The 12,134-nt window shown below is 33.6% G+C and overlaps 2 protein-coding genes across 3 annotated transcripts in view; one reads left to right on the forward strand and one right to left on the reverse strand.

Annotated features, from left to right (window-relative positions):
- LOC148600187 (uncharacterized) lies at positions 1-8,004 on the reverse strand. The gene is made up of 8 exons (XM_088559361.1): positions 7,864-8,004; positions 6,851-6,930; positions 6,039-6,139; positions 4,086-4,184; positions 3,347-3,412; positions 1,850-1,903; positions 897-1,189; positions 1-497 (listed from the first exon to the last, which is right to left on the reverse strand). Exons 3-8 carry the CDS (start codon positions 6,114-6,116, stop codon positions 311-313), a joined length of 777 nt encoding a protein of 258 aa, XP_088415487.1. The 5' UTR covers positions 6,117-6,139; positions 6,851-6,930; positions 7,864-8,004; the 3' UTR covers positions 1-310.
- The window catches only part of LOC148600188 (actin-related protein 3), a 21,874-nt gene continuing 17,617 nt past the window's right edge, over positions 7,878-12,134 (forward strand). The window contains exons 1-3 of one of the 2 annotated variants that reach the window (XM_088559357.1): positions 7,878-8,014; positions 10,711-10,891; positions 11,854-11,964. In XM_088559357.1, the coding sequence (XP_088415483.1) occupies positions 7,971-8,014; positions 10,711-10,891; positions 11,854-11,964 (336 nt within the window). In that variant the 5' untranslated portion in view covers positions 7,878-7,970. Of the gene's footprint in view, positions 8,015-8,245; positions 8,464-10,710; positions 10,892-11,853; positions 11,965-12,134 lie in introns of those variants that run through there. The other variant, XM_088559356.1, reaches the window with a different exon arrangement.

Below are 12,134 nucleotides of genomic sequence, written 5' to 3' on the forward strand. Positions count from 1 at the left end.
TGACATTTCGGTGTTTTTTTGCTGATATTTTATCTTATCTAATATTTAGTTCGTATTTATTTTGGTTGTATTTCTTCTAAATTTGGCTCTGTTTTTTGTGTTGCTAATTTATTAAAATCAAAATAATGAAAGCCTTTAGAAGAACGCAAACGGTTCACGATTACATGTACGTTAAAGATTAAATTTTCAAAAACCAAGTGGAGACAGTCATAGAAATACGTAAATCCGTTGGTTAATGTTGAAAACAATCTTAATCAAGGTGTCATTCTTTTTCTTTTCGGAATTTGGATATTGAAGAAAGACTATGTTGCTACAAGGTATTTTGATGTAATAGTCTTCCATACAATTGGTCCTTCTCTTTAAGTCTCTGTACGGCGGGGTTACGGTCTTGCTGCAGCTGTCCACGTAGCATTACGTTCTCTCTTGATACCCGCGATATCGATTCTTTCAACTTCAGATTTTCCAAATAAATTTCGTCGTAGTTCTTGCCCTGATACCTGAAAGAAACATAATGTCGTTATGGGAAAAAATGCAAATCTGAAACTTGTCAATAAATCAAAATATCGGATTCTTTCCTCTCTTGTTCGTCCTTTCCAAACAGTTATCATATAGAGAAGTTCCGCTAATTGTTTCGTGTTCATCACAAATCCCACATCACATCAACCAAAATAATTGTGGATGTTTGGAACAGCCTACCAAGAAATATAATCGAATCATAAGACAGTCAATGCTTTCAAAAGTCAATGAAACGAACAATATCAAATTATTACCAGATACATGTATATCCCAACTGGAAGAAAACCAAACTGTTTCAAGTTTTGTATGAAAATGAGATACATTAAGGTTATTCTCTTCACCTTTGTAACTGTTTTGATAATCTAATATATTCTTCTCACCCTTCTAATTCTTTTGATAAACGAGAATTTTCCTCAGTAGATTTTGTCAAAAGTTTCTGCATCATTGCCAATTCTTTGTCTTTATCTTGTAAAACTTTCTTCAGATATTGTGCTTGATGGCTGCTCACAGCCGATGATAGCCGAACGCGATCGGAAGTCTTCGGCCTGTCAAAGCTAAAATGTTTGGACCTTTCCCGTGCCGCTCCAATCGGGTTAGGTGGTTGCCAGACGGCTCCATTATTTTTACTGGTTTCAAAGGGACCATTGATAAATGTCTGGTTCTTAATTGTTGCCTACGAAAGTTAGGAAAATGTTTAATGTTACTATATATACATATATCATACAATTATAGAAAGTAACATATACCTTAATCTAGTGAAATAATCCGTCAGTGTTCTTAGTAACAAAAACAAGGAGATCAGAGTTGGAACGGGGACAGGATATTCATGGTTCTTTCACAAAGACTTATAACATAAATAAGACAAGAAGACACACAGACGCTAAAGAATAAATGAGCAACACGGACTCCACAAAAAGCTGGGATTGTGGACAACGCGAGTTGGTAGAGCCAATCGCCTTTTGTTGTTGTAGAAACACTTGAATAGAATGTTTTCAAACCTGGATCAAAGCAAAAGAGATTTACTACGATCTGGAAACATATTTTATAATATAGTAATATATGTACATGTATAAGATTATTTAGCTACAGTAAAGGGGAAGTAATGCGTTATAAATTATACATGTACATGTAGGTTAAAGTATTAACGGTAAATGACCATAGACATACTTTGATATTACAGCATAAGACACGAAGTGCACGTGTATGTTTTCCTGTTCTGTTTGGCGCTAATACCATGAATATGTAATTCTTTCTATAACTTGTAGGTATTAATTTTAAAAATCTCAAACATATATAATGTGCATTTAAATTGTTATATCATTTTTTTCCTTACTTGCATATTTATATCATGTAAGTCTGGTGATCTTGGAAAACTCATTGTGTTTCTCTGAAAATAAATAATGAAACTAAATCAGTCTATCGTAGTGAGAGATGTTATAGAGTCCTGTCTACTCTGATAGTAGGTTTCGTATCCCTAGACTTTAGGTACCCTATCAGTTTACACGATTCTTGCATTGCTCGTGTGCTACTCTGATTTTACATTTTCTTTAGTTTATTTTTTAAGGTTTTGTTCTGCTTTTTTCAATTTTGGTTAAAAATTCGTCCAAATGTTCAGCCATGCTGGTTCGATAAAAGGATGTTCTGTCTTCATTAGTGGTTCTTGTGTCATTTGCATGTACAAGGTTTCGATTTCTTGATTTCTACCATTTCATTTAAATTCCATAAGCATGAACAATTGGATATACAGTAAAACCTGTCTAAACCAAACAATGGAAAATCCGGAACCCTGTCTAAATCAGACACATTTCAAGTTTTTTTTTATCAATTCAAGTGTATTTTGATCCTTGGTAAACCGAACGCCTGTCTAAACAGAACTAATTTAAATTTTTAAAAGAGGTTTGGTTTAGACAGGTTCCACTGTACAATCTATCATGAATCATTCCGATCTATCTATTTGGAAAAAAGGAAGTTGCAGATACATTACATAAAAAGATGGTTTTGTTTGTTTTTATTCTGTCTTGTTTTGTTTTACAACGTATTTACCTCAGGGCTAGTATACCGACAAGCAAACCAAGAGGTATTTTATAGGAATTTCAAGGGGGGTCATGAAGTCTTCTGCCTCTGGTAAATGTCAAATGATATTTTAAACATTAGCTCCTTATATATCTTCCACTGACTTTTTCTGTAATGATTTCGAGATGAAGACGGACATACATGTATGCATGTCAATAGACATTATAAAGTACTATTTGCCTTAATCTGATTTTTTTTCAATTTCGAATGTTTGTTCACTATTTCCAAGTTGTCTGCTGAGCTTGCAGCATTATACAAGGCTAGAAATGAATGGTTTCGCTCCAATGTCAATACTGTTTGACAATGTTAGTAATTAATGTGTCTTCGTGTCGTTTTTTTTTCACTTTCAGTTTATTTTGAAGAAGTGTCGTCATTGTTACCATGGAATATATTACGTTTGTTGTCGGGGGATTTTCTGAGCTAATTTCAAGGTGTGTTTACACATATAGATCCTTTTGATGGGCACACTCAGTTTACACTTCCGCAAGGTATGACTTCGGTAGAATAAAAGAATTTTCCTTGCGGAAGTGTATATTGAGCATGCTCCACCCATGCTCATCGACTATCCCACATTTAGCACAAAAGGGTGTATTGAAGACTTTTGGGTGATCTTAGGTAGAACAAAAGAATTTTCCTCGCGGAAGTGTATATTAAGTATGCTCCACGCATGCTCATCGACTATCCCACAGTTAGCACAAAAGGGTCTATTAGTGTTCTTTTTTTCTGTTGTTACTCTAATTTTATCATACAAACTTACCGTTGCTTTTACTAGTGATGCTACGTCTATTCTTGGTCTGGTTGCTGCATTCTTTATACCAAGGAACTAAAAGAACAAAAAAGAGAACGGCTATCTGCGTGTATCAAAATCAGAAAACAAATTACAAGTATATAATTAACAGTTATTCTGCAACTAAGCTTTCTACTATACAAATAACGTAAAGCTTTATTCCTCCACTGCATAACATCGTCTCCCGGTTACCTTTATAGTTATGAGCAACGTCAAAAACAGGAAACAGGTAACTAGTTTAAAGGTGCCCTCGCCGATCGCCGCGCTCAAAGATAATTATTTGGACAAATTTTGTATGTTTTATTTATGTGGTTGTAGGATAAAAAATACATGAATATTGTCGAAACATCGGTTTATTTATTTGCACTCGCTTCGAAGCAGTCAGATTAGCTAGGGAACCCTTGCGACCTGACTCGTCAAATAAATTTGGTATTTTTCGGCAATATACGTTAACTGTATATAAATTACTGACATGAATACTTAAAGTGCACAAATTAATTGTTATCGAAATTGTATAGTTTCGTATTTCTATCAGATGCAAGAAATGTAATGGTTTTAGGTTTAAGCAACAAATACATGGTAGAAATATGCATTTTAGACATGCCTGTATTTTTAACATTACAAAAAATGTAAAACAAAAAATAAGCATTGGCTGTTTCAGCAAAACTTTATTTGTGAAAAAGATTCTGCTTAAGATCGCCGACCATACCATAACAGCTCCTCTAGCTTTTGCCCATTTTGAATGAGTTTCTTTCTGTGGTCCTATCCAACCTCTTGCCTTTGGGTCAAATATAGCTCTATGCAACTGCTAAATTAAGAAGTGGTACATGTGTAATAAAACAAGACACATATATGTAACTTGTAACAAGTAGTAATAGAAATATTGTGGCCTTAAGATTAACAATAACTTAAAAAGTATAAGCGAAAGTAGTAAAAATGGCAGGTTCTCATATTCTTGAGCCATTTGTATGAGTGAAATTTGAGGGAATTTGAGATTTTTAGAAACAGTGCAAAAGAAAAGATATACCTTGTATATTTAAGTGACTAAACTTATCACATTTTTTAAACTATGTTGTACGCTGGGTTTCTGGCAATGATTCTGTTCGACATGCAACAAATATGGAGTGTCAAGATGTACACCGGAAGCTCAAGCTTAAAATCTCTGTTTTGATTAACTGGGCAAAAAGATGCAGAAAGAAGAAGAGCTTAAAGAAGTATTCATTACCTGTGTGCGAATTCACTGAGGTTTCCACCAACCCTGTCAGTCAAAAAGGCACATAGGTTTTTGTTTGTTTATTAACTAAAACCTTATCTCAAACTCTCAACGAAATGTAAAGAGTTGACATGTATTGAATATAACTTTATCAAACTTTTATTAGATTTGAATAAATTCGGAATGTTAATTCATCGATCTCCAAATTTTCTTCATTGTGTAAATGTCAATCAAGAATTGAATCAACCTAACGAATATTTATATCGTATCATACATGATTTACAATTGTCTTTTAGAATTATGAGTATTTTGCATCTTCATCCACAAAAAAATGAAGGAATAAAAGAAAAAGGATAACTTGTTTTTTTATCTATAAAATGAATAAATGATCAACATCAGTGATATTAATTTCTGTTACGTTCTTCTATATTTTTAATTCAAGCACGCAGAGATACGTATCACATATCGTTTGTATCAACGCATGAAACATTCGGCTGAACAAGTACATCTATTACAATGCCATATCTGCTAATTGACTCAGTTTTTGGCGGGCATCGCACTTAAAATGATAGAATCCATCTTCACTTACGAACAACAAACACCAATTTAATTTCATCATCTCGGCAAAAACGACACACTACGGAACAAAATTTGTTGTATTTCATATTAATTAAAAGTTAATCACCATTTCAAATGTTACCCATAAATCAACAGAACAACTTGCAATTTAAATTTGCAATTAGGCACAATGAAATAAGAGATATAGACTTTTGGTGTTCATCTTCATCTTGTGTGGAGAAAGCGAGAGACTTTTGATGTGATATTTGTGCATATAACGCCTTCTCATTTCTTTGCGAAGTATGATGACCCAACATGTCAATTAGAAGCAGTAACTAAACTGAAAAACCATATACTAATTCTAATAATAATAATATACCCGATACTAATATAAACATCATTCTTCCTTCACATGCGTGCATATTAATCCCATTGGTTTAAATATAAAAAAAACTTCCATCTGTTATAAAACTAATATTGTCAATGTGTTCCACTGTATTAAGCTAAATAATTGGGACATTGTTTTAAAAATACATAAGCGATAATGTTCGTATAAATATGAAATTTAAAAATATCTCAGTCCTGGGAATCATACAACACCGTGATTTTCTATTTCAATTGCACTTTTTCCAGTTAAGTCAAGGGACAAATGTACTGATTGTTGAATGTCCAGAAATATTAACTTATAATAAAAAGTACTGAACAGTAAATGCGGATGAAACTATTTAACTCTACAGTCTTTACTTGCTACTCACGTAGGGCAACATACCAGATTTAGAAGTTGACTTACTTTAAGTCAGAGGATTTTATTTTTTATCATAGTCCCTTTAGTCCTTTTGGGGATCCTTATTTCACTGTATTATCTTATATTACTCTACTATAATACCGTACCTGTCTGTTTTTAGTCTGGTCAATAATCTGCCGAGCAGATTTTCCACCGATGGATTTTGATCTCATTTTACTGGGCATGATTGTTGCTGTCAGTCTGTTGTCTGTAAGTAATGATCAGATTGACAGAAAATCTTCATTCAAATTAAAACTACTGCATACTGTACAATGCACATGCATTTATACGTTTTGTGGGGGTGGTACGGAGCACGTAAAATGATTTTGGATGATTTTGGTCATTTGCACGAAACATGGTTAATAAGGAGCCTGTAACACGATAACACAAGATATAAAAAGGCCCAAAACTGGAGCACGAAAATAACCCTTTACCACCCACATGAATGTTAAAAAAAATCTGTTAAAAAATCTGCAAAAAGGTTGTATATTTATTCATTTACATACGTTCTATTGTATTTTACCGGACTGAAGTAGAAATACAATGTGTACATAATATGTACATAATGACTAAAAGAGTTAAGGAAAACACTTGTCTAGGAGTACAGTGTCTACTAGACAGGCGTATAACTACAATGTAAATATTATATTCATATTTATGAATGTATAATACCTCTCGTTTAAGAGTAAAAGTAAATCTCTCATCACTCCTGGTTTTTTTTAATAACAGAAAATCAAGAGCATATCTAAAAACTGGAAGCAATGGAAGGTCGGCTTTTAAAAATTTGATTTTAATTATAGACGACATTTGAGAACACATGTCCAGTGCATTTTCCTGAGAAACGAGTAATCCTCTCAAGTTCAGTATCGCACTCCTTTATTTCCTTTTTTAAAATCGTAACATGAAAAGGCAAACTCACCTATCACATAAGTTTTCAGTTTTATCACGTACTCAGATTTCCCGTCATTCCTCGACTAGCTGTTCTCTTCTTATCTGAACCTTTATGAGTTAAAAAGTTTCATCAAATTTATGATTCAAAGCCACTAATGTTTACAAACGCCATCGATTAGAACCAGCTTACATTCATGTCATATGTTTTAATTGATTTCTACAGAAAATATTAATACTAAAATACTTTATACAAACATATTAGCTTTAGATAGAGAAGCGTGCATTGAGCGTCTTTCTTTAACCAGGTCGAAGTATTAGGTTTTGAAATAATATTCCTTGCACCAAGAGTATAATTATAGACTGGGTGCTGTGATGGTGTATATAGATGTACTTGGCTGTACACACATTAAATAATATGATAAATGCACTGACTTCAGTATGAATTTTAAATACAATTGAAATGCAAAAAAAAAAAAAAAAAACACAGAGACTAGACGACAATATCGTAAACCCGGGCGCTCTCAAAGGTTATTGCATGTTTTGTTTTGTTTTGTTTTGTTTTGCAAGTTTTTTTTTAATTTGAAATATCGAGAATCACGTACATTTATGATTACTTAGTACATGTACTTGTATAACAGAACTCAAGTTGCTTTGCGAAGGTTATTACAATATTTTTAATTGTTTAAAGGAAGGAACTCTTAATAATTTCACTTTACCAAAGAAAACAAGAATGGAATATTAAAAAAACGATTTGTTAACAGTGACTTAGATGTTGGTATAAGATATATACAAGCATGTCAGTGCATGTGCACTTCGTTTGATTTGAAATTTACCCGATTATGCATCAGTTAAATTAAATGGGTCTTTTCTTTTTTAAATCTATTCTGTTTTAAATTGCCTATAAATATAATAAACGACAGTTTCCAAATACAACAACGAAAAAAGTGTCTGTTGCAGCGATTCCCCCTTTTTATACATTCGACGAACTCCGTTGGTTTCCGGACAAATTTACGGAAACTAACGACATAACGCGAAGAATACCGAGTGCCTCCCATCCGCCATGTTGTTTCTCATGTCGCCGGCTGAGTCACTTCCTGCATTGAACTTTTAGTCAAAACACCAGAAAACACCTCACATTCTCGAATAAAATGGCTGGCCGACTACCCGCAGTTGTTGTGGACTGCGGAACCGGGTATGCATAGGCCATAAATCCATTAATCCCATAATCCCTACCCAAAACCGTACAGGTAGAAAGATGGGCGGTTTTTGGTGCAATACACATGTAAATATGTATTTCAGTATCTATTTCCTGCTTTTTGAAAAGGAACACGAACAAATTTAAACTTTTTCTTCCTTGTGTGCAGACACAAGTCTGTTCACGTGGTTTGGGTTTTCAATTAAGCCTGCTAAGCCTAAGAGGGTTATGAATATGCATAACCTACAGGAAGCTACGTTTATGACTAAAAACTCATAAACTTGTTTACTAAGTGTCACTTCCTCCAGGACATCAAGGACTATCTTATTTCAGCCATCTTTACTATTGTCCAAGATATTTTTGGGCGTGTGAGATTGAGTTATGTCAGTGGGAAAGTATTATGGGGCTACAGGCACCCCAGCTGTTATTATTGACACAGGAACAGGGTTTGTATGTTTTGCTTGATTAAGGAAGTGTTACTTTCATCAAACCAGGAAATGATTTGCTCCTTTTTCATACAGAGATCAGCCTATGAAATTGTAATTATACACTTCAATTTTTATAGTGGTTGGGTCAAATGGAATTCAAGGACTTTTAATGTTTTCAAAATGTGACTATCTTCATTCTACAATGGATCCTAGTCTTAAGTTTTACACACCCTACACTGTATAAATGGTGTACATTATATGTACATTCCAGGGTTTAACACTAACTTTTTTTAGCTAGCCTAGGTATCCCAAAGTACTACATGTATCTGATCAATAAATTAGGTAGTCCTCAAAGTAATCTTGTGGCCCTGTCTTTAGGCGTAGTAAGATTTTAAGAATAAATTTAGCCCAAAGGACTACCCAATAAAATTTCTGGGTAGTCCTCTCTTAAACTAAGGTGGCACAGGACTACCAGATTACTGTTAGTGTCAAACCCTGGATTTTTCCAGAGGAAGCCTCAATTTCTGAAAAATCGTAGAACACTGTATTTTACGTAAGAAAAATTAATTACTAGGCCAAGATACATTCATGTATGTATTTGTCTTATTATTAAATAAGTTAGATTGAAAGTTTCCATAAAAGAAATTTAGCATGCCTCTATTTTGCAGAAACAGCTGTGAAAATGAAAGCTTCACAGCTTTTTATACAATAATTTGCTTAACAAATGATTTTCCTGTCATGGCTATTTTGAAATATTTCGTGTTAAGTTGTTCACCCTAAACTTGTAACTGTATAGTACGTGTAATTTTTACCTTTTGAGGCTTTAAACTTATGAAAAATGTATGTTGGTGAAAACCAGACCATTAACATGAGGCCAAAAAGGGCAATTGGTTGTTATATGCCTGTCATGCATGTGAAATTCTGTTATTCACAATTTGCGCAATGCATCCACAAATTTTGGTCGTTTCTTTTTAATGATGTGAGGAGTCCCTTTCAGATTTTTATAAATTTCCATTCTTTTGTGTTTTGAGTAATGGGATTTGATTGGACTTAAGTCTTACAAAAATTATAATTTTCTGTTTTTGGACTACAAAATGTATAACTCGATAATGCTAGATTATTTATTTAAAATTTAATGAAGTCGTCATGACCTTAATGTGATGGTGTAAATGTGTCCAACACAATAGGATTACAATCACGAATGCTTAATTCTTTCTTGTAGACCACAAAGTTATACTACATGTTGCATACATTTGTATATACACAGTCCTTTATTTCAAAATTCTCAACAACTAGCCTGAATAATTGAGGACTGTATAGAATTCTATGAAGTCTGAAACAAGAAATACATCACATATATACATATCATTTCACTAGCCCTAGGCGAGCACTGTATGAATATTGATGTTTAGAGAAATAAAGTACAGTCGAACTTCACTCGCTTGAACTCGGATGGCTCGAACACCCGGGATTTCTCAAACACAATTCAAAGTACCAAATTTTCTCCTATATAATCAATATAAGTAACCTTGGATTTCTTGAACTTCGATTTCTCGAACACTCGAACTGACTAGTCGGTCCGTGTGGTAATAAATCTTGGAGAATAACCCTCACTAACTCGAACTCGTCATCTTGGGTAATAAAAGGTGTGAAAAACTGAAACCCTATCATTAATCAGTGTCATTTTAGTTAATTACAGGTAAAATTTAAGTCATCACTAATTAGGTAGTTTTGATCTTTAACATAACACTGATTGAAGTGCGAGAATGTTCCGAAGTCCATATGATAAAAGCATGATAGAAAATCGGATGAAAACAAATTATTGACCAAGGAACTCGAACTCTGAACGTTTTTAAAAGCGAACACAGCATTTTTAATGTCCACAAATCAACATAATGTTCCGAAAGCGAACGAAAAAGATCTATGAACTAACAAAACTTCGTAGGAAGTAGGCAATTTCTAATGATAAAGTTGAACTTGGACCGACACCGAAAAAAATCCGGAAATATACGAACTTCAATTTCTCGAACTCCTGATAACTCGAACACATTTCAACGGTCCCTTGGAGTTCGAGCTACCGAGGTTTGACTGTATTTGATATGGCAAAGCAAATTAAAGGGTAAAAAATTCAATTTTCAAAGTGTGCCTGTCCATTTTGAGGCAGCTTAATTACATGTATATGTACCATTGCTATTCTAGAAACAGAACCAGAAAAATGTTCAAAAATGACTTCACGTCTTAAGGGTATTGTTTATTTATTTATAGGTACACCAAGATGGGGTATGCTGGTAACACAGAACCACAGTTTATTGTACCTTCAGCAATTGCTGTTAAAGAATCGGCCTCAGTTGGAGACAAGGCTATTCAAAGACTTGGTAAAGGGGTGGAAGATTTAGATTTCTTTATTGGTGATGAAGCTTTGAATGCTACGTCTTACAGTGTTAAGGTAATATAGTGTATGAAATGAAATGATTGTATCCATACGAACTGTTCTTTTCAACTGCCAGCCATCACTTGAATCACCGAATTAGCAACAGCAGTGTTGACAGTATTTTTTCTCAACAGCTACATGCATTAAAACTTTTAATTTGTCTTAATGCCAGATTACTGTTTAAAATGTCATTAGATGACAAAAACCCATAAAACTGACAAAAACAACATCTGTTAAAGTGTTCTGCTTTCGTATACCATATTCTTCCGTGTATACCACACACTTTTTTCAATTTTTTTTTTGTTCCAGGAGGGGGGTACGTGGTATACACCAAAACACCAAAACAATGAGTTTCTAGATTTTTTTTCTGGAGGCATAATTTTCAGGTCTGTAATTTTCGGGAATCAGAACCGAAGTCGTCAACTAAAGAAAACATTGAGCCATTTTGTATTTTTGAGATCAGTTTTATGTGAAATAAATAAAGTTTTACTGCTATTTAATGCATTTCATAGTTTATACAAAAAAATACAACTTGCTTCTTATTGTTCTTTTAAAACAAGTCATCTAATTATAACTTCTTCACCTGTGTGCGGTGGAGAGTTAAATACACAATACTGGGTGTGCAAACCTGTCCTCGGACCCATTGTCATTTAATTATCAAATAACAAAAGATCAATTTAAAAGGTGAAACAATAATTTAATCTGCTTAATGAACTGATTCCAGATGTCAAGTATCAATACACAACTTGGCAAATTAAAACATCTTTTTTTGTAAACGGTCGGACTTGACGTCATTGTTTTAGTAAAATACCTGATTTACATTCGAACAGGAAATGTAACCATTTCAGCCGACTCGGATCCAATACATCGCTATATAAACTATTTTAATTAATAAGTGGCTTGCAAATGCAAGGAAACATAGAAAAAAAGTCCTTAACTGTTTTCTGTTTTAAACTAAAATCTGATAACTTTTTTAGTGGCCAGTACGACATGGTATCATTGAAGATTGGGATTTAATGGAAAGATACATGGAACAAGTTATATTTAAATACCTCAGAGCTGAACCAGAGGATCATTACTTTTTGTTGGTAAGTGGTAAATAGAGATGGACACTAACAGTAGTCTGGTAGTCCTGTGCCAGCCTAATTTTGGAGAGGACTACTTAAAAAAAATTTCATGGTAGTCCTATGGGCTATCTAAATTTTGCTTTATTTTTCACAAAATCTTAGGAGAGAATTGTCATTACCGTCTGTGGACT

The sequence above is a fragment of the Perna viridis genome, chromosome 13 (assembly GCF_037379345.1).
Source record: "Perna viridis isolate PV_CMFRI_1.1 ecotype Kerala chromosome 13, ASM3737934v1, whole genome shotgun sequence".
NCBI lineage: Eukaryota > Metazoa > Mollusca > Bivalvia > Mytilida > Mytilidae > Perna > Perna viridis.